This window comes from Typopeltis vanoorti, chromosome 21, assembly GCF_054136105.1.
Source record: "Typopeltis vanoorti isolate ZY-2024b chromosome 21, IOZ_Tvanoo_1.0, whole genome shotgun sequence".
Classification (NCBI taxonomy): Eukaryota; Metazoa; Arthropoda; class Arachnida; order Uropygi; family Thelyphonidae; genus Typopeltis; species Typopeltis vanoorti.
The window spans coordinates 35724537-35749124 of NC_143569.1; the positions used below are offsets into that span (position 1 = coordinate 35724537).

General features: G+C 32.3%; 1 protein-coding gene across 1 annotated transcript in view; it reads left to right on the top strand.

Annotated features, from left to right (window-relative positions):
* LOC150094740 (uncharacterized) overlaps positions 1 to 24588 on the top strand; it is a 138939-nt gene that overhangs the window by 73074 nt on the left and 41277 nt on the right. The window contains exons 6-10 of the mRNA XM_090411655.1: positions 1322 to 1453; positions 3988 to 4104; positions 5065 to 5196; positions 6088 to 6139; positions 22260 to 22331. Of these exons, the coding sequence (XP_090267781.1) occupies positions 1322 to 1453; positions 3988 to 4104; positions 5065 to 5196; positions 6088 to 6139; positions 22260 to 22331 (505 nt within the window). The remainder of the gene's footprint in view (positions 1 to 1321; positions 1454 to 3987; positions 4105 to 5064; positions 5197 to 6087; positions 6140 to 22259; positions 22332 to 24588) is intronic.

A 24588-nucleotide genomic window follows, 5' to 3' on the forward strand; every position in this document is an offset into this window, starting at 1 on the left:
TCTTCCTCAGATAAGTTCTACAAAACTTCGAGGAAGAAATCAGAAATACCACCCAAAGAAACAAGTAAATGTTATAATCGATTTAATAAAAAGTGAATCATTGTAAATATGTGAAAAAGCATTTATTAACAATGATATTATCAAAGATTAGTAAAGATATTAACAATGTGTAAGACGCATTGTTAATATCTTTACCTATGCAATTTAAATAAGATATTTTCCAACCACTTTGTACGGAAATATATATATAGAGAGAGATAGATAGATGATCGTGTAATCTATCCTGAGTAACTGAACTATAACTGATCGTAAACTATTACAAAAATTGTTATTACTGCTAATAACACACGAACTGTTGAACTATATGACTTGCATACTGTACAAAGTATGAGATAAATTAGAATCTGGATTGAACCACATGTGAAAAATTGTAGTATTATCTCTTAAATTGTATGTAATTATATTAAATTGTATGTATTATATAAATATGAGTATTATATGTATTACATAAATTGCATGTCTAATTAAATTGTATGTATACGTATGTAATTTATTAGACATATAATAAAGATAAAAAAATTGACATTAAAAATATTGTTATTATTATTATTATTATTATTATTATTATTAGTTCTAATGAGCTCAAACATTGTCCTCTGGAATCTGCAATTTTCCGATGCTGTGAGAATTTCAGATAACTAACACCGATCCCTTCTTCATTTAACAACGTATCAGTCCACGACGTCATTTTCGGCATAAAATTCTGAATGGCTTGGCAGATTTTACTCTGCCACCTAGCGGAAAACTTCTGTATTAAATGCAGTAGCGTCAACTGGTTGTCATTTCCAAATGTTTTTTTTTTTTTTTGAAATAATATACAAGTATGTGGTAGTCTTAGATTTCTATATTTCAGCGGTTATTTATCTAATAAATAATGTGGTCTGCATACTGATGTTTAGATGAACACGTGTGTGATATTCAGGGATCAGGTATTATACTTAACAACAGAGTAAATCTGTGTAAATGCTATCTGTATTCTGTTTAATCCTGTTTCTCGCTACTGTTACAAAGCAAAATAAAGAATAACATGAATATCATATCAATATATAACCTAAACACAAAAAAGTATTTACGAAAATGAATAGTGAGATATACTTTATAAACTTCGCATTCGAGCATTGCGGCTAAGACAAAGTAACATTGAATTAACGATTGCACAAATCGACTCTTGGCCTATAACAGATGTTTCATTTTGACGAAGATTGCTAACAGTATTGTTATTACCATAGAAATAATTAATGTAAATTTATTTATTATTTAGATATACCGGAGGAAGATCAGTGTCTAAAACTGGATCTGCACTGGTGGTGTCCTGATGGTCGCTGTTTACCAGAGTCTGCTCATTGTAATTTTGCCTTTGATTGCACAGGAGGACTCGATGAAGTTGGATGTAGTATGTGCTTCTTTCTCTTTGGTATCCATAAGTTAATGTCACTAAAGTATTTATATTATAATCCTATTTACCTATTATAATGAAGCTACAAAACTGAACATAGACAAAACAAGTCTACAAAGTGAACGTTTTTGTTTGTTTGTTTGTTTGTTTGTTTGTTGTTGTTTTGTTTTATTTTATTCTTCCTGTAAACTTTATTTTTGTAATATTCAACTGAGGTTCAGGCATATTTTATTTGTTTATTTTTGTATCTAGCAATTGCATTTTTGTTTTACTTTTTTTTACAATAAGTACAACAGATAATAAGGGTTAAATAATCTGAAAACGCTTTTTTTTTGAGACAAACATGAATCTTTTTTTTATTTTATTTTTTTTTATTTTTCCTAAATGGATTCTGACTCGTAGCCTGTTTTCTGGATTGTGGAAATTATATCTACTAGTTAAACCAAGGTCGTGTTTAGTATAAACACAAAGCAGAGCTTTTGTGCCATTTCAGACCAATGAGACAGTATCACACAAGATGGTAAAAATAACCTGTTCTGAAAATTATTAGAAATGTGACATCAGTAGGATTTAAACATTTTACTAAAAAGTGTTACTTTTTTTGTGACAAAATAGGATTTCAACCAGTCTTTCGGTGGAAAGACTGTTTATTTTGTCCGGAACTCAGCACTAGTTGAATAATTTTAAATTAAAAAAAAAAAAAATTATTTGGAATATTTATTCAAGTTCATCGAGTTATTTCGATTTGCTTGAAAATCGGATAATATTAGTTGGAAATAAGCGCACAAAATCATTCGATGCTTTGCAAAAATATATCGTAGAAATGAAAATAAATAAATCGAATGCAGGTCTTGATTCACTTGTTGTGATAATACATGACATCATTGATATCCGAAAAGAAAGCAAACTGAAGATAGATTCACATTGACCGAAAAAAAAAAAAACACTTTCTCGTAATGTCCAGTCCCTGATCATTTCCGTGTTTCTCACGGAATTGCATTTTCATGTTTTACAATTTGTATTTGCAATTTATATATCTGTTATTCCTTCCCTTCTCTTTTACCTTGCGGTGAGCCCTATGCCTCTCGGTGTGTCCTATGTCTGTAGATGTGTGTGTTCACCGGGCCGGTTTGCTTGTTCTAGGGGAAGAAAAACCTGAGTTTCCGGGTAAAAGAAAAACCTACATCCGTATGTGACAGGTTAACTCACTTTCGTCAAAAGAGACCAGGTAAAGGTTCCTCACGTCACTGACGAGAATCGAACGCAGGTCATTCCAACCAAACGGCTTCGTCTATACTGACTGAGCTATATATATATACAGTATATGTTTTTTTTTCACAAATTTTATGTTTTGTTTATTTATATAAAAATTCTTTTATAATTAATTATAACAGAATTTTTATTATAATTAATTTCAGTTGCCTTATACGTATTATAATCATAGCTTATATTTTTAATTATTATATTATTATACTTCTGGTTATAATTATAATCTGTAATTATTATAGATTTTTTTATTATTAATTATAGAAACATTTCATTGGTGCTCTATTTAGTTTACATTATTTTTATAGAAAATAGTAAAATTGAAGGATATTATGTCTTTCCTATTGTTATTTATAGAAATTATATTATTAGAAATATGTTATTATTATATTATTAGAAATTATATACTAGAAATATATTATTTCTATATATAATATATAGAAATTATATTATATAATTGTTTCTATTTTAATTTATAATTATACATAATTTTTTTTACATACACACGTATATACCCATTGTTAATAGAGTAATTTTGCATTTCTGATTATAATTATATTCTGTAATTATTATAGCATTTTTATTATTAATTAAAACTTTCATGGATGTTATGTTTAGTTTACATTGTTTTTATGGAAAATATAAAAAAATTAAGGATATTATCTCATATATTGTTATTTATAGAAATATATAGAAATGATATTATATATTTATATATATATATATAATTATATATTATATAATTATATGATTTTATATAATTTATAATTACAATTTCTGTTGTAATTATAAATTACAATAGAAATTGTAATTCGTATATATATATTATATATACAAATTTATATATTTTATATATAAATTTGTTTATATATATTAAATTATATATTTAAACTATATTTAAATTATATAATTTATATATTATTTTACTTATATTTATAAAATTACAACACAGTATATGTATATGTGTTGTTATTGCACTTCATTTTGTTAATGCTACAGTAATAACATCCCTTCTGCTTAAAATACTTTACATGCTTGAAATCCTTCGTTCGTTTCAGACATAGCTCAGTGTTTCGAGAACGACTTCCGGTGCAGGAATGGCCAATGCGTTCCTTTGGAAAATAGATGTGACGGGTATTTTCACTGCAGGGATAAGAGCGACGAAATGACATGCAGTAAGTAACATCTTTTCTCTAAATAGAGAGTCTATGACTACCACGCTGATATTTGCTATGACAGGAATTTGATGTCTTATTACTCTACAGGTGAACACGAATGCTCAGATGGCTACAGAAAGTGTAAAAATGGTCAATGCATACCAGAACATTGGTGGTGTGACTTCAGACCAGACTGTCTGGATAGTTCTGATGAACAGTCTTGTGGTAAGTTATACTTCGAAAAATGATGTATTTTATAGAACTTCATGATATTTAAATATTTGCTCATTTACAATGATATCTCTCTTTGTCTAATATTTAATACAATTTACATATAAATGTTATTTTATTATAAAAAAGGATTGTCAATAAATTTTAACGTTCAGTATAAAAATAAAAATGAAATCTGTATTGAATTTCTTAAACACTGCCTACAAATTTAAATAAACCAAAACGTTTTTTAAATAAATTAATATTTGAGATAATTTCTGCTTATGTTAATGATGAGGTTCGGATATCAATCGACCGTGAGATGCGGTGATTGATTCATTCAATCCAATCAATCCAATACCCTTGGAGGGTAATGGATGGCAATGCTGTAGCCAGTAAAGTTCTAACTGAGGCTCGGCTATTGCTGTTACTCTCCTGCCATGATCAGAGCTTTAATAGCTCAATAACACCTTATCCCTACACTGCCCTCTACAGATAACGGGGCAGATGAAAAGCATTCTTGCTTCGCCCCTTTAAGCCAGTCCTTATAAGGACTGTTAATGATGAGTGGAAATTGGATCGGAAAGTATTAGATTAAATTTTATTGCAGTTATACGCTAAAATACACTAAGCTAAAATCATAATATGCAATTGAATACAGTGATTATTAATTGGCTAACATAGTTAATGATAATACAAAATTAGAAAGTGATTATAATCCTAATGATAAATAATAAAGATTATTAGTTATTAAATTATTACAATTTACTGATACAGTCAGGAAATTTCGCTAGAATATTTCACTGTGCTGTGGAAAACAAGAAATTCTGAAATAATTAAATATAAATGTGATAAATTAAAATTTTAAATGTTATGAGGGAGTTAAGATTTGTTGCTAAAGTAGGTTTTAATCATTTAAGGAGGTGAAATGATTAATTTCACCTTTATTATTATTACTACTATTATTATTATTAGGAAATACTACTGGTTTGTGTTCTGAAGACAGTTTCAAGTGTTCGAATGGACAATGTGTGCCAAAGTCTGCTCGTTGCTATTACGATGGAGGAAGAGGAGGATGCGCAGATAAATTCAACTTAAAAGATTGTGGTAAGTAAAGTTTTATTTATTTATAATTTTACTTTTATAAAATTAAAGTAAACATTTCCCCTATTAAAAGAAACAAAAGAAAGAGGCGTCCTATGAATTGTTTGGAAAGAGCTTAGTCCAAATTCCATTTAGAACACAAGAAAAACTTCACCATGGATTTTCAATAGACATTGTGAACATGATAACTTCCCCATCTTGACCAACCAGTATTAGATTTATAAGAAGTCAAGATACTTGACCGTAAGCCGTTGAGTCTAATACAGAAACGAAGATGGGAAAAAATCTTGTTTTATTACAGAATCAACATCGTCTTCTTCTACAGTTTTACAGGGGGATGTGCTGAACAGCTGAATAACTTTCATATACTCTCAAACTCCTGTCTAGATAGTTATTACGCTTTAGTCCCATATTAAAATACCCATATAAAGCTATTAGGCAACTGCATGCATTTTCGGTTGGGTTATGTGCTGACAGATAATCCAATTTTCCCGGAGAGAAAAACTTGTTACCGCCATGAAAATAAAGTGGGACATCTTCTTCAGCTGAAAATCTGTTATATAAAGATCTATGTAAAAGTTTGGACTTTTCCCAATGGATCCCATGGCTTGGATTTTCAATTCCGTGTTGAGAGAGACCACATTTATGCAGTTTAAAAAGACGAATGTGGTCGTTTTAAAATATTTACAATTAAATAATTCCACTGTGGTTAATACGTGTGTTTCTTTTAATTAATTATTCCTGACTTCAATGAAAGTTTTAAAGTAACATCGCAATCAATTCCAGTGTAACTGAAGCCTAATTGGAGACACTAAAGTTAATTAGTTATATCTGGATAACCGAACACATACTGTCAAATATTTAGTGCTGCTTTTTTTATATTTTTTTATTTAGCATCACGGACTGTACGACAAAGATATTCTGGAGGATTAAATGAAAGTTTCACGTATAATAAAAGGAATTGAAAGAATGAAAATGATTGCATATAAAATTATGAAATGCGTGGCCACATAGAATTAGTTGCGCTCATAACGAACTTCGTCTACATTTGTTATTCACGTATTTTGTCATTTTGCCTTTTTCTTCTTTCTTTTAGCTTCAGCTTGTTGCACCTTCAGCACATCAATGTAGGCAGACTGTCTATTTGCTTATTTGGCCTACCAACTGGTCTTTTCGTATTTAGTTTCCAGTCTCTAGACAGGCTAATTATTCCTTTGGGGTCCACATTAAACATGTTGATTCCATTACAATCTCTCTTTTTTATCCATGCATTTATGAGCGGTAATTGACATTCTTCATAAATCTTTTCATTTTTTATTCTGTCACATTTTTTTGTTGACTATTTTTCTTAATGTTTTCATTTCACATGTTTTATTTATATCCTGTATTTTCATATTCTTGTTTCACATGCATAAGTCAATGTTGGTCGGCCTACTTTGTTTCTTTTGTTGCATCTTTATTTTTCCATATTATTCAATTTAGACATCCTGATAATTTATTAGCCTCCATGGATTGTTCTTTTACTTCATCCTGTGTTATGTTTTCACCGTTCACAATTATTCCTAGGTATTTAAGTTTCATTACTTGTTCCGGTAATTTTCTGTTTAGTTCTAATTTACATCTGTATAGTTCTTTTGCAATTACCGTTGTTTTTGATTTCTCTGTTGATATTTGAATATTAAACATATATATCTTTGATTGATTTCTTGCTGATGCTACAAATTGTTTGCACACTGCATAAGAGCACTTTTAAATGGGAGTCTCACATGAAACAGTAACTTTGGAGTCACATAAAAATACCGTAAACGGAGAAGTTGCTATCGAGAATGAACATGAAACTTTCATAGCAACTTCAAGCATCTAATAAACACTGCTAGTCTCACTTCGGTTACTGAAATTCTAACCACTGACTAATCACGTCGGTATAATAAATAGCCATCGGCGTTTAAATACTTATTTCATTTTAGATTAGTAGCAGGCTGGAGTAAATGGATTTCACTCTGAATAAAATTTAAAAAAGAACGTGGAGGACGAAAACAAAAGAAATTCCCTATACCAGTATAATAAATAGTTATAGTGATACACACAAAACCGGGGAAATAAAGTAATTTAAAACAAAACTTTAAATATAAACATAAACGATTGTATGGCCATAGATGTCGTGCAAAATTTGGCTTCAAGATCTGGAGATTATAATATTCGTATGCGCAATACTTGGATTATATGTAAACACTGATAAGACGCAAACAAAGAACTTTTCATGTTCTGAAGTATTATCGGTTATAAATACTTTGGAACTACAACTTCTTATTGTCATAATGGGGTGTACGCAAATGTTCATTGTTAGACGTCCGTTGGTTCAGTTCATACAGGGACAAAATAAAATAAACGTTAAACTTGCCTTATTGGAAAAAAATTGGGAAACTGGTCCCAATTCCCCCATCCGTTATGGTTACTATACTTTAGAAAATAGCAGTTTTTCATCCCCAACTTAAATCGTTAGAAAACTCTTTAATCGTTCTAAGTGGTGACTCCTGACCGCCTTGCATACCTTTTCTCCACTTTATTATATTTATATCCAATATGGGTTCCCGCTAAGGAAACTCATACATGCAGGCTTTTAAAATAGATAACTCAGACTTCCAAGGATACAACTAACATTTTTCTGTTGTTACATTTCTTAGAATCTTGGACTTGCCAACGCAATCAGGTGAAGTGTACCGATAGTCACTGCATCCACAAATCGTTGGTGTGCGATGGGAAAGTCGACTGTCTATACTCCTGGAGTGATGAAGAAGGATGTCGTAAGTATGACCATAAAGGATGATAAATGATTCTTAACCGATTACACAATACTAGTCAATAGTTAATGCGACTGATTGCCTTTTGAAGTATCGTCCTATGAAAACTCAGAGAGAAACCTAGAAACGAAAACTTGACTTGTTGGCTTGCTTCATTAATCAACTACAGGCAACAATTGCCGAAGTGCTTCCCTTTTCATTTATTTTCAAAACGCATTGTACTTACTCTGTTACTAATGATAGCATTTACAACTTCACTTACAAATCTAAATTGTTCTAAGTTGATATAAATGCGAAATATTAATATGAGACAAATATATATTTTATTTATATGTATTATAAATAATAATATTAATTTCTGTAAATTATGATATAATTAATATTTTATCTTTTTAAAAACGTACCTGTAGAGACTAAAATAAGTCTTACTTTGTTTATTAAAAATGACACATTTAGGTTTCCAAATCTATCTTCAAGAACGTATTTTTTATTTCAAAATAAAATCTCTTTATTATTATTCTCAATTTTCAGATAACATTTAAGTTGTCCGAAAATTGCTCACATATGATTGGTAATAGTTTTACAAATATGTAGAAATCGTAGACTGTTATATATAATGAACCTTCACTGAGAATTATACCTAATCGTTTTCTTTTCTTTCGTTTTTTTTTTTTTTTTTTTTTTTTTTTGTGGCTCAGGAGGGTAACAGCAATCCGAGCCTCAGTTAAAACTTCATTGGCTACAGCATTGCCATCCATTTCCCTCCCTGGATACCCATTTTAGTCGCCTCGTAAACAATAGTATCCTTCAAATTGTTCATAGAGAATAAGTATATGGTTGGTTAGGATGTAATTTATTTATTTACTTATGTCATAAAGTCATGAGTAAGATGTAGCATTAAAATTTAGAATGTTATAGATCCATCTATATTTTATAGCCAGATATAAAAAATTAAAATTTTAAAAGGATACATTTAAAAACATTTAAATTTCTTTTTATGAGTGCCTATGAGAATATAACATCCAGCCGACGTTTGCATGCCACAAAGATAAACTCTCTGGTAAAGTTTGAAAGTCACATCTTCTTTTTTTCTATATTTTGCTATAAAATATGGATGCATCCATAATATTATACTTTAATTATATTACTAATGTCAAATTAAATCATTTCATCGTTATACTTTGGTAATGTACTACTTGGTAAGCCATAAGTTTATCATGAATTAATTATTAAGGTATGTGCTGTTGGCAGTTAGGCCATAATTTAACTTATTCCTCATTTTTTAATGTAATAATAAATTAATTCAAAAGAAATACATAATAAAAACCTACCTTTTTCTTTTCGCCTGCAGCTTTCCAGTGCTCAACAGCAGAAGAACGCTGTATATGTATCGATATCACCATTGACTGCACCGGTGTGGGTCTGGAACTTCTACCGGATGGCATCGAATCTGCAATATCGCGTTTGTATGGTTCGAGACCTCATGTACATCACTTTCATTTAGCAACTTGTTCTTTTAAAATGTTCTTTTATGATGACATTATTAACTTTGTTGTATTAATATTACTATTAAAATTGATACTTATTTTCATTTTAATGTTATAACCTTTAACGAAAATAATTAATTGATTATTTAATAAGTTAAACTTATATTTTCTTAATTTTGATATTATGTAATTTTATGTGTCAATATAATAAATGAATTCATATTTGTATGAACTAAGTTCGAGTTTATAGAGATTTTAGCATAAGGAATATAATTGTATATAAACATTTTTCTTACAGTTTCATCCAGTTTTCCTAATAAGGATTAAAATCTCCAGTTGTTAGAAAAGACATCAGAAGGTTTTCCCTTTTTTTCCCTTCTTGATCACATTATCTTCCATTAAATTCAACATTTCAAAATCGCATTGTCTCCAATGTATTATATGCTATTTCGTTAAAAGAGAAGCAACCAGTATCTATTTTTCCTTATTGTGAATCCCAAAAAGTATCTATTTAGAGATTTATTTCAATTTTATTTTTATTTTTCAAACAGAATTCTCCAGAAGCGATTTAAAAAAACCTTAATCCGGATAAATTACTCATGAGAAAAGAATTTTTGTCTGTAAAATGTGTACTTACTGTGAAAATAGAAGATTATTACTAAGGAGCTTAATAAAATCTTAATGAGTTCCCAATATTGTCACTTAATTTCTGCTAATGACCTTTTCAATTAAATTTAAAACAACATGCTACCTCTCTAAAAATCAAAACAAATTATTTAAGTCATTACCATAATAGACTGGTGGCAGAGGAGTTTGTAATTCATTCCAGCCATTCCACATAATGTTTTATAAAAATATACCGAAGTCCCTTTTTTTGTACAAGAATTAGTTCTTGCATCGAAGGCTTTATCTTATCTGCATCGTTTACGTAGCTCAGGAGATTAGTCTTGTGGTTTCTTTTAATTTTTTTTCTCTACTAAATTATGTTCATTGTTAAATAGAGCTTTCTAGCGTTAGTGAAAAGCATTGTCATCCCTCCCCTGGATAAAATTGATGGTTCGAATATTTGGTACTTTGTGAAAATAAAAACAAGAACAGTTTCACACTAATATCAAGTTTTCATTTTCCAAAAAAAAAAGTACTTCGCTATTTTCTAACCGCTTAAAAATACGAAGGTTGTTGTGAAACAAAATTGTTTTCCCCTAAATTTATTTTTTATTCGATATAGTTCATAGTGAAAGAAGTCCGGAAGTGAATAAAGAAGTTAATATCTGTTATGTAGATTTTGAAAAAGCGTTTGACTTTGTGAAATGGGATAAGATGATGGACGTAATGGAAAAGATAGGTGTAGATTGGAAAGAGAGAAGGCTAATTATCTCACTATATGGGACAAACTGCCATGGTGACATATATGGTACAACAGAACCAGGTATCATTGGACGAAGAGTAAGACAAGGCTGTTCTCTGTCACCAGTTTTGTTAAACATGTATTCCGAAGCAATGTTAAAAGAAGCACTGGAAAACTCAGAAGAAGGAATAAAGATTGGGGTAGACAGATATTTGTAATACGATACGCAGATGACAAGGCATTATTATCAAATACCGAAACAGGACTACAACATCTGTTGAACAGATTACTGGAATCCCGGATCAATTATGGAATGAAAACTAACATAAGAAAAATAAAGGTAATGAAAATAGAAAGGAAAGAGACAAATATGGATATCAGAATAAATAGGGAAAATTTGAATCAAGTAAAGATATTTAAATATCTAGGACATGTGATTAGCAGTGATGGAAGATGTAAAAGTGACATAAAAACAAGAATAGCGATAGGAAGAGATGCCTTTAATAGAAAATGGAATTTATTCAGAAGTAAAATGGATAGAAACCTAAAGAAAATACTAATAAAATGTTACGTGTGGAGTGTTGCCCTCTATGCAGATAAAACTTGTACATTGAAGAAAGAAGAAATTAACTTTGTTGTACTTTGGAAAGATTTTGGAAAGCTTTGAGATGTGGATTTGGTGAAGGATGGAAAAAATCAAATGGACAGATAAAATAATTAATGAAAAGGTCTTAAAAAGTAGAAGAAGTAAGAAGCCTATTAAAGAGTAAAAAGAAGAAAGGGAAACTGGATTGGACATATTCTGAGAGGAAATGGAATCATCAGTGATGCCATCGAAGGAAAAATAAACGGAAAAAGTCCCAGAGGAAGAGTTAGGAAAACAATGCTAGACGACATGCGAATGGAGACAGGTACACCTTGGAAGAGAAGGCTCAAAAGAGAAGAGAGTGGAAGTTAAGATTTTGCTACTAAGAGAAGAACCTGCTCATTTTCAGAATACTTAAGAAGAGAAGAGAAGATAGTTCATTATAGAAGCATTGGATTAATTCAAAACGTTTCACTGTAAGTTAGTTTCCTTCGACCGTAAAACGTTCATCTAAGCTTTAAAACGAAGTGCTCTCTAGCTAATAAAAGCTCGTATACGATTTTGTCTTTAATAGAGAAACGAGAAAAGGTTAAAAAATGGAGAAGTCAAATGTACTTAAATTTGATTTTTACCTTACAAGATTTACAATCATGTAATTCCTTCATGCTTTTACTATTTGTTATTGGAAAAGATATTCGTTTCCCGATTTTTGAAGATTACTATAATGCTGAACCAGTGAATTAGAAATCAGTTACATTAGTGAAGAGAAATCACTATTCTGGTTCAATGTCATTATTTCATTTTACTGTTACTAGAGATAAACATAAAATTGAGTGTAGTATTATTTCAAAATATTACATTATAGTTTATTTGGAATAGAAAAGAAAAATTAAAATTAAAGTGAATAGTAAGTTTAAACACCATTTATTTTCCGACATTCGGAAAAATTAAAATAGTTGAAGAGATTACAACTTATGGTTACGGGTGGAGGCGAGAATCAATTCGACCGTGAGATGCGGTGATTGATTCATTCAATTCAATACCCTTGGAGGGTAATGGATGGCAATGCTGTAGCCAATGAAGATCTAACCGAGGCTCGGCTATTGTTGTTACTCTCCTGCCATGATCAGAGCTTTAATTGCTCAATAACACTTTATCCCTACACTGTCCTCTACAGATAACGGGGAATATGAAAAGCATTCTTGCTTCGCCCCTTTAAGCCAGTCCTTATAAGAACTTATGGTTACGAAGAAGGAATCAATCGACCGTGAGATGCGGTGAGTGATTCATTCAATCCAATACCCTTGGAGGGTAATGGATAGCAATGCTGTAGCTAATGAAGCTCTAACTGCGGCTCGGCTATTGCTGTTACCCTCCTGCCATGATCAGAGCTTTAATAATAGCTCAATAACCTTATCCTTACACTGTCCGCTACAGATAACGGGGAATATGAAAAGCATTCTTGCTTCGCCACTTTAAGCCAGTCCTTATAAGGATAAGGAACTTATGGTTACGTGTGACAGCGGCACGTATAATTATGGCAGTTAAAAAAAGACTTTATCTTAGAATATGCATTTTTATTTAGCTTAGATGTTTTTGGTTTGAATTTAATACCGAAGAAATTAAGGCTATAGAGCAGTGGTTCTTAGCCTTTTCGAAGTCACGAAACACGTTTGATTATAAGAAAAATTTGGGGAACACCAAAAACATTAGGGCCAAAAAACTAACAACAAAAATATGCGTGAACTTGCCTTTTATAAAAATGGAAATTATTTTAATGCAATAATTGAGCTTTTTGGCGTTTGCAGATTAGCTACCCTTATCTCTTTGTTTATTTTAGTAAGTCTTTCACGGTTTTTAGTTTTTATATTGGCTCACACAAATATGATGTTGAAAACTGTAACAAAATTTTCAGCGCCCTTGTGGAAAGAGCTGGGTATTCGTCTTGGACAAAAATCCAAAATTCCTCAAGCGTTATTTGAGAAAATTTCATTTTTAGAGTACGATCAGTTGATAAGGAAACTAATTGTTCTTCTTCTTGTAACGAAAATTCACAACTCGATGTATTAATGTGCCAAATGGATTTCGTATCCACTCATAATTGTGTGTATTGAAGGAAGGAGAGTAACTTGAAATATTTTGTTCCAATATTGTCAAATGTTATGTTATACCTGAAATAATTCCCTTGACATTTTTATTATGGAGATGAAGGAAACATATCTACTGTATTTTTTTCTGATATAGATACTTTTTTCTGAAAAGCTGACAATTTGTCAGTGGATGTTAAAATATTTTCATTTTCCCCTTGGATACTTGTATTAACGCTATTTAAGTAATTAAAAATATCGGCTAAATATGCCATTTTAGCACACCAAATATCATTTTGAAGACATTTTACAAAAGCATCTATACATTCATTTTGAATAAAAAAGGCAATAATTCATTCTTAAGTTCTAAAATTCGAAATAGCACTTTACCCCTAGATAACCATCTTATTTCAGTGTGCAAAAGCAAAGATTCGTACTTGGCTTCCATAGATATGAAGTCTTTTTAAAAAGCATGCTTTTAAAGGACTAGTTGTAATTTACCATATTTACAACTTCGTCTAGTACAGGTTATAATGTTGCCAGTAATATTTTGAAACTAGGGATTCTCTGTACAAAAAACAGTTCGTTGATATAATATTTGGGTTTATTTTCTTTTTAAGGGTAACAAATCCTTTTATAGAGCCTACCATTGATGGAGTAGCGTCCCTACAAATTCCTAAACACGGCTCCCATGACATTTAAACATTTTCTAAATATGACGTAATAGAGTCTAAAATATCTTTTCCTGTGGTAATTCAGTAAGTTCTCTGCAGCATAGAAATTGATTCACTATTTAGTTTTCATTAATGAAACGAACGAATCCTAGATTAGCTTTACCGCTAATGTCAGTGGACTGGTCAATTTGTAAAGCAAAATGTTGTTTGGAAAGTTTATTGGTAACTGTTTTCTCAATATAATTTGACATATCTTTAATTTTATTGTATCGTCCGAATGAAGAATTTTCATAATTTCCTTTTTTGCTTGGTCACTAAACATAATGTTTACTATTTCACAACATGATGGTAAAATAAGAGACTCTGCTATAGTATGTGGTTTTAATTTTACAGCAATTAATTCAGCTACCTTATATGATGAAAGTTGTGCCTAATTAGAAACTTTAACAGTCTTTTAAAAGTATTTTACTTCTTTAACGTGCATGTCCAACAATCTCTTGAAATAATCTTTAGTTTTTGAAGCAAGATTGGCGTGCTTCGTAGTGAAGTGTCATGTCACATCTTTCATCGGCGGAACACTGGTTAAGAACCACTGCTATAGAGTAAACTGCTTGTATGCCTTTCTGGATGGTTTTGTTGTGCACATGTGTGTGTGTGTGTGTGTGTGTGTGTGTGTGTGTGTGTGTGTGTGTGTGTGTGTGTGTGTGTGTGTGTGTGTGTGTGTGTGTGTGTGTGTGTGTGTGTGTGTGTGTGTGTGTGTGTGTGTGTGTGTGTGTGTGTGTGTGTGAGAGACCTAGATTGGGCGATACAATTAGTTATCGTCTGTTGATCTAGAGATTCAATGTAGAGATTTGTATTCTTTAATGCAATAGCCAATCGACAGGTCCTTCTTTCCATGTTTTTTCCTACTCGGTTTCTTAATCCAGCATCACTTGCAAATCTATTTCTATTTTAAATAATATCGAAATGAATAAATTGATTATTGAAGGAAAGTAGTAAATCAGTTAACGTAACCATTTATCCGTGTGGAGAAATCCTGTGTAATACTTCATTCAGTATTGACAATAGAAGCTTGGAAATGATCACCAATAAAGACTCTCAGAACAGAACTCTATCCACTTCTTTGAGGAATTATTAATAATTCTTTATCGGGAAGTTGATAGGAATTAATAATTTACTATCAAAATTATTCATAAAGAATTATTAATAAATATATTAATTCCTTCTTAATATTAGACAGTGGCCAATTTATTAGATGATGATCTAAACATTCCACAGGTATCCTAACCCAGGACAACAAGATGAATTACTACAATTCTGATCTTGGGATTTTTTGGGATTTAATGGATCATCTTGATCCATTAAATCCCAAATAATGGTCATTGAGATTGAGAACCCCTTGATTGAGAGGTCAAATCCTATTAAGGTGCAATTACGAAATTTCCTCGAACCATTCTTGAATAACAGATCATCTTCGTTGTCCTATTGGATTCATAGAAAAAAAGGCAATACTAGTAGGATACTTGGTAGGCAACGTTGTTTTTCAGCCCATGTTCTGCCGGTATTTCAAACGGCTAAAACGTTTCACGAAGACATTCGCAAACCACCAGTCTACCGTCTAGTATTGTTTCTTGCACTGACTGTACTTTGTTCTTCCATAGTCAAGAAATAATAGGAAATGGGATACTTCCCTCCATGAAACATGTTTCAGGTCCAATTTATTTCTTCATTTATCTCATTTATAAGTGATTGCATCAATAGAAGAGGTAAAACCCTAAATGATCGTCCCGTGTTATATCCCATCCCTGATAGTACAGTGCATCCAGGATCATCCTCATGCACTTTGACCTCGCAGTTATATGACCAAACGAGCACATCTGCTCATAAAACTTTGATAATTTTGTGAGCATTGATTCTTCTTGGATCTTTGTCATCGATCAACTGAATTTAGGCACATGCCTGACTGACTAAATCGACGTCATTTGGATCATGATCTTTGCACACACACACACACACACACACACACACACACACACACACACACACACACACACACACACACACACACACACACACACACACACACACACACACACACACACACACACACACACACACACACACACACACACACCTTAGCGCAGATCTGCTGCCCAGCACAGCGATCTATTGCATATTTATAGCTGATGCCTCTTACATATTGTTATGGAATGATTTAATTTAGCATCTTCTGTCACAAATATTTTCATAATGAATGTGTAATGCTGCATAAATGAAAAAAAATTGCTAAAACGTAAAAAAATCACTAGTTTTCAATTTCTGATGTTTTTATATTTTTTTTAATATTTTCCTATCTATGTTTTTTCTCTCTCTCTCTCTCTCTCTCTCTCTCTCTCTCCATGTTTACTCTTTTTAACCTTCAATTTATTCCTATTTCATAAAAACAGTCCAGTCACTGGTGATTTACTAAAGTTATGTTAATGCTTAATTCCTGTATAATTTAAATATGATAATTAACCGTCTTGAACACTGAAACCTAAGTATGAAAGCATGATATAGTAATGATTATAAAACATGTTTTTCGTTTCATTTTTAAGTATCATGAAGAATAACAGCTTTGGATTGAACTTCACTCACCACTCCTTTATTGGGATGGAGAGGATTAAATATTTGTAAGTATACTTTAGTTGTTTTTATAGTTGTAAATTCTAATTGATAGAAAATACTTATCTTTACAGTAAAGTTCACAATCACAAGTTGCATTAATTTTTTATGTTGTACTTCTAAATATTAAGAGCTCTAAAAGACCTGACAATTTTAACTAAATATACATCAGCTAAATGAAATGAACATTAACTTACAGCAATGCAAATGGCTACTTAGGGGAGAAATTTTCAAGACTGTCAAGATATTTGGCATCAATTATGAGTTCTCAGTCTGGTAGGCTTGCACTTCGACTAAGAAGAAAAAACTTTCACCCAAGTCTTAAACAGGATAGGTTAGCTTCTATTAGCAAAAGAAAAAAATAGACTGAGCTGCCCATATTTTCGCCTATAAAACACTGTATAGATTAAAGCTTATAAGTTGTCTAGTATTGAACTATAATCCAAATATATCGTCATTTCGTAGTGGTATTTTATGTTTCGATTATAGTAATGTTACAGTTACGATTTAAAAAATATGATGAGGTGTTTTTTAAGTCTTCAAATTTTCCTTTAAAAATAAGACTTCATATCGACTGGGTCAAACTGACAAACCTAAGAAGAAATGGGAAGAATCCTTCATTTAATTTACCTTTAGAAGAGTATACAAAAATAGGAGCAATTGTAAACTCGAAGAAAACTTTGCTTTGAAAATAAAAGCGAGGATGAAAAATTCACACATCTAAGACTTCATTTTCTTTTATAATTTTTCAATAAAGAAAAATCATTCATTATAAGAGCCATATTAGTATACGTATGTTTATCTTGATTCATTGAAATTTGTAATTTCTGCAAAGCAAATCCTTATTTATTTGTAATTAAAACCATTATGGAAATTATCCTACAGTAAAAGATAATTTTCCATTCAAGTTCTTGTATAGTGACGTCACTTGTCATCATAAGTGTTGAACGTCAAACAGTTTATGGTTTAATCTATTATTTTGTTTCGTTCGGAGTTATTCTGTTAAGTTTAGGTACTAAAATAAAATTCTTGAAGCAGAAATTATTATCCTTACACTAATATTAGCAAAAGGCCACAAATACTGAATTTCAAAAAGTATGTACACGGAGTAGATGTATTATTTCGTACCACGTCGTAACATTTTAAAAATTTTGCCACAAATGCAGTCCGATTTAAACCAAAATTAAAACGTTAAAACGGTTGAACATGTCCAGATCCTAAATGTCAAATGTGAATGAAAGTCATCCACCCATAGACGTGCTATTTTATTCGTATCACAAATCTAATGTCATACAATGCTAATCGCTGTCTGCTATAAGCATAAAATAAAAAAAAATAATTATTACATGTACTGCCTAAAAAGATGTTTGAAGGATTGAGATTATTTCTTTTTATGGCTACGATACTCCAATATTTGGGTTTACACTATATAAATACAAACACATAAATTCTTTTCTAACCAACGGTTATAGCAATGAGAATAATTTACTTTATTAGTACTTTGCTCCAAAGAGATGCGTGAGCATATCTGCGTATATGAGGGAACGAGCGCTATTTTGCTTCTTCTTCTTCTTCTTCTTCTTCTTCTTCTTCTTCCTCCTATTTATATTTTTCCTTAGATGCTTCCGTTCATTATTTAATTCGTGAATAGGAAACGCTTCGTTGATTTACAATATTCCGCTAGCACTGCTGATTGTTTTATAAAACAAATTAAGGGAAAAAAATCATTGTTACACGCACCACTGCTACTCAAGAGGACAGAAATAATTATTTTAACTCCAGTTTGATTAATGAATGTCATTTAGCAGAACTCCGAATTACATTTTAGCTAAATTAATGGAAACAGATCTGTGCTAATGTCGGTTACTCCGATTCTTCTATTCCTAAAAGGCAGCAGAAGTTATTAAAGAACCTTTTCGCGCTGCGAACAACACTACAGGATGAACTTAATTACGTGAAGTAAATAAAAGTACTACTTTTTATTTCTTTGATTAGGTTTATTATTCATCATCCAAAATGTAAGAAAATCAGTATTGCTGCCCGAATGATAATTTTATTTTAAACTCTATAAAAGGATCTAAACGCTATTTGAGATGTTCCTCTTCTAGTATTTTCTTCCTTTTTTTTTTTAGTTGTTTTTTTCTCTCAAGCGAGAAAATAAAATATGCCATAATATAATACAAAACCGTGTCTGACAGTGTATTTATTTTTATTTAATTTAATTTATTTTTTTGAAGACAGCTCTAATGAATTACAAGCCTGCCTGTTATGACAAACTACAAAACCAGTTGTTTATCGCATTTTTGTGATTTTGAATTGCATGAATAAACGGGTATCGATTATTATCAATTAACTTCTTTTCCGAAAAATAATACGAACTTTTCTCCATTAGAGGAAGTAGTTCATCAGGTCTTGTTTCCAAGAGCTCTTATGAAATAAAAGTGAAATGTTATTTTATGCATCTAGAAGGATATGAAATGTATAACATAATGCATAACATAATCTCCATGCCCATTCAGGGCGAGCAATTCGCTCATAAATTTTACCTTCACTGTAACCACAACAGATAGCGGGGAATATGAAAAGCATCTTGCTTCACCCCTAATACTTAAACACACTCAAATAGCTTCATTTGATAGTGTTTGTGGTGTAAAACACGAAAATAACGTTTCCGTGAAATTTTGCAAAAAGTGAAATTTTTCGTGTTTTTTAGTCAAAAACTGCTTGTTTTCACCATTACAGCATGCATAGGCTGATACTCGCTGGAAAATGCTTCCAGCGATAAGAAACTTTTTATATAGGCATAGGGCAGTGGTATCTATCAAACTGCGCTAATAAGAACTTAATCGGGTGATATGGAAATAATTAATTTTAGAACTTCCAGGGTAACAAATGGTAATGCTGTAGCCAATGAAGTTTTAACTGAGGCTCGGCTATTGCTGTTACCCAGCCATGACTAGAGCTTTTTAGCTCAATAACGCTCCATCCACACAGATTTTCTTCATTCAGATGACGGGATAAAGAATCAAGGACTCAGTCCATCTCCCACTTCTTTTAAGAACTAATTAATCAAACTATTCAATACTAAAATTCCCTGGCAGAGAGAAACAAATTACCTGGGTGTAATTCTCGACATAAAAATATCTTTCAACAAACACATCAAGTATGCGTGCGCAAAGGCATTTAAAGCCATAGCTCAGATCTATCCGCTAATTAATAGAAATAGCAAGCTCAGCAACAGAATCAAATTGCAACTATACCAGATGACGATTCGTCCTATAATCACCTATGCCTCTCCGGCCTGTAGCCACACCTCTAATGCTAACATTATCAAAATACAGCGAGTGCAGAACAAGTGGTTGAGAATGATTCTGAACGCCCCGTGGTATGTTAGAAACAATCAACTCCATAGGGACACAAATATTCCCTATATTTTCTCTTTTCTACAATCCTTAGCATCCAAGTTTTTCCTAAAGACGTCAACACATCCCAACGATTTGGTTCAGCAAGCTGCAGCATACGAGGCAACGGACATATTCAAATATAGAAGACCAAAAGCTATATTAGCCTCCTATAATGACGCATAATCTCCATGCTCATTCAGGCGAGCAAACTGCTCGTAACTTTTACCCTCACTCTAACCATAACAGAAAGCATTTTGTCAATTGTCAATAATTAATCAAGTTCAGATTTCTTCATCGGATAGCGGGAGAAGAGGATCGACCGTGAGATGCGGTGATTAATGCCCTTGGAGGGTAATGGATGGCAATGCTGTAGTCAATGAAGTTCTAACTGAGAATCAGCTATTGCTGTTACCCTGCTGCCATGATCAGAGCTTTAATAGTTCAATAACATCTTATCTATACACTGTCCTCTACAGATAACAGGGAAGATGAAAAGCATTCTTGCTTCGCCCCTTTAAGCCAGTCCTTATAAGGATATAAGGATTAATTAATCAATTAATTAATTTTTTTAAGTAATCAAAATAACGTCTTTTTTTTTGCTGTATAATATTTTATGTAAAAGACACACCTGTCATATTCTGTGGTCGATACACGCTTGTCGATTCGTAGCCCATGCATGTCGTACGAGGCGAATAAAATGGGTACCCAGGGAGGGTAATGGATGGCAATGCTGTAGCTAATAAAGTTTTAACTGAGGCTTGGCTATTGCTGTTACCCTCCTGCTAAGATCAGAGCTTATAGCCCTATATTACCCCATCCACACATTTTCTTCTACAGATAACGGGGAATATGAAAAGCATTCTTGCTTCACCCATCCTCGCAAAAAAAAAATAATTAATACAAATTAAAGATGCCACGGAAGGAACTAGGAAGAGAAGACATCGTCATGAAGATAATGACAATCATGAAGTATATTCAGTCATGAAGATACTTCACGCGCGAACTTTGTTTGCCAACAATATAATTTTTTGGCATTTTTAATTTATACCAAATAAAACGTTTGACTTCAGATTTTCGAAAAATTACTACTCAAAAGAAGTGTTGTTTTGTTCATTAATTTTTAAATTTACGATTTAACTGGAGCATTTCTATCACGATACGGTAATAATTTACAACGTAATCTTGAATATAACATACTGCAATGTAATATTGATTTAGTATCTTATTAGGCTTTATCTACTGAGAAATTCGGGACTCAACTACTTACTCGGGGTTTTCCTAATTGTGGATTACAAAAATGCTAAGAAAATGGTAGCACTTTATCAGTTACATCATAAAGATAATTGCAAATATAATTAACATAAATGATAATAACACGTTTGACAAAACCTCTTGTCGTGAAAATAAGATGTGTGAATCAAAACCACAAAATCAGATTAATTTACTTCTCCAACTAGTTTCTAGAAGACAGATCATTGCAATTACGAAGTGGTTTAGTTTGTTACCACTGTTTTTATTTCAGTTTCTTTCTTCTTTTCACAAAGCTTGTTTGCTCAAAAATTCTTAACGAAATACTGTAAGAGAAAACACTCTCTTTCTTACAAAAAACACTTAATAATCCCCATTGGGGTGTTTCTATAGTAACCTCCTTGTCATCCTACCTAAAACGGCAAGCAAAAAGACTAACAATCTTCTCCTCTTTTCTGGTAATTAAGGAAATGCATTTCCAAGCATTCTTTGTTCCTTTTGTGGTGTTCAAAAAGGAGACGTCTTCAAGTGAAAGAAAAAAAGAAAACAAGTTAACTAAATCAGAAATCATTCGTATTTTTGCTACAACAGTACGATTAATGTAGTTACGAGTATTTTATTAATATGATCATTATCTTGTGAAGAAAGTAGATAGTAAGTTGCGCATTAATGGATAAAATGTGATAATTCTCTTTAAAAAACAATAATAATAAAAACAGAGAAAAAATTCAGTTTCATTTAAAATTCATTTGTTCCCTGTTTTTCAGAGATTTAAGCTACAACGATATCACATTTCTTCCTGAAGGAGTATTTCGCAACCTTTGGAGACTAAAAATACTGTAAGTGTTTTTTTTTTTTCAAATTTAGTTTAAATAACTTAATTTCAAATAAAAATAAAATATTATTTTAGTTAGATTATCACTTAGAAAGCAATTACTTTTTTTGTAAAATTCATTTTAAATATATATAGAAATGAAATAAAAATTTATATCTCTATTTAATATATAATATGATATATTATTAAGATAATAAGTATATAATATGTAATTTATTTATTTATTTATCAAATAGTATTATATATATAAATACACCGGTTTTAATTTTATATAATTATCATTATTATAGTAGTATACAGATGCGGTGATACAGAGGTGTGGGACACTTCGGATTGATTCATTCAATCCAATACCCTTGGAGGGTAATAGATGGCAATGCTGTAGCCAGTGAAGTTCTAACTGAGGCTCGGCTATTGCTGTTACCCTCCTGCCATGATCAGAGCTTTAATAGCTCATTAACACCTTATCCCTACACTGTCCACTACAGATAACGGGGAATATGAAAAGCATTCTTGCTTCGCCCCTTTAAGCCAGTCCTTATAAGGACTATAAGGTGATACAGATGTCAGTGAGTCAATCGACCGTGAGATGCGGTGATTGATTCATTCAATATCCTTGGAGGGTAATGGATGGCAATGCTGTAGCTAATGAAGTTCTAACTGAGGCTCGGCTATTGCTGTTACCCTCCTGCCATGATCAGAGTTTTAATAGCTCATAACACCTTATCCCTACACTGTCCTCTACAGATAACGGGAAAGATGAAAAGCATTCTTGCTTTGCCCCTTTAAGCCAGTCCTTATAAGGACTATAAGGTGATACAGATGCGGTGATTGATTCGAATATGGGTGAAGGAATCAATCGACCGTGAGATGCGGTGATTGATTCATTCATTACCCTTGGAGGGTAATGGATGGCAATGCTGTAGCCAGTGAAGTTCTAACTGAGGCTCGGCTATTGCTGTTACCCTCCTGCCATGATCAGAGCTTTAATTGCTCAATAACACCTTATCCTACACTGTCCTCTACAGATAACGGGGAATATGAAAAGCATTCTTGCTTTGCCCCTTTAAGCCAGTCCTTATAAGGACTATAAGGATAAGGTGATTGATTCATTCAATCCAATACCCTTGGAGGGTAAGGGATGGCAATTCTGTAGCCAATGAAGTTCTAACTGAGGCTCGGCTATTGCTGTTACCCTCCTGCCATGATCAGAGCCTTAATTGCTCAATAACACCTTATCCCTACACTGTCCTCTACAGATAACGGGGAAGATGAAAATCATTCTTGCTTCGCCCCTTTAAGCCAGTCCTTATAAGGATAAGGACTGTTTGTGTGCGTGACGGTGAGTAATACCCTTGGAGGGTAATGGATGGCAATGCTGTAGCCAATGAAGTTATAACTGAGGCTCGGCTATTGCCGTTACCCAGCCATGACTAGAGCTTTTTAGCTCAATAACACTCCATCCACACAGATTTTCTTCATTCAGATGACAGGATAAAGAGTCAAGGACTCAGTCCACTTCTTATAAGAACTATTTGTGTGCGAGGCTTAGAAGGAATCAATCGACCGTGAGATACGGTGATTGATTCATTCAATCCAATACCCTTGGAGGATAATGGATGGCAATGCTGTAGCCAATGAAGTTCTAACTGAGACTCGGCTATTGCTGTTACCCTCCTGCCATGATCAGAGCTTTAATTGCTCAATAACATCTTATCCCTACACTCTCCTCTACAGATAACGGGGAAGATGAAAAGCATTCTTGCTTCGCCCCTTTAAGCCAGTCCTTATAAGGACTATTTGTGTGCGAGAAGATAACGGAATCAATCGACCGTGATGCGGTGATTCATTCATTCAATCCAATACCCTTGGAGGAGGGTAATGCTGTAGCCAATGAAGGTCTAACTGAGGCTCGACTATTGCTGTTACCCTCCTGCCATGATCAGAGCTTTAATAGTTCATAAACATCTTATCCCTACACTGTCCTCTACAGATTACGGGGAAGATGAAAAGCATTCTTGCTTCGCCCCTTTAAGCCAGTCCTTATAAGGATTTTTTTATTTGTGTGCGGGAGGGAAGAATCGACCGTGAGATGCGGTGATTAATAATACCCTTGGAGGGTAATGGATGGCAATGCTGTAGCCAATGAAGTTCTACCTGAGGCTCGGCTATTGCTGTTACCCTCTTGCCATGATCAGAGCTTTATAGCTCAATAACACTTTATCTCTTTAGATAACGGGGAAGATGAAAAGCATTCTTGC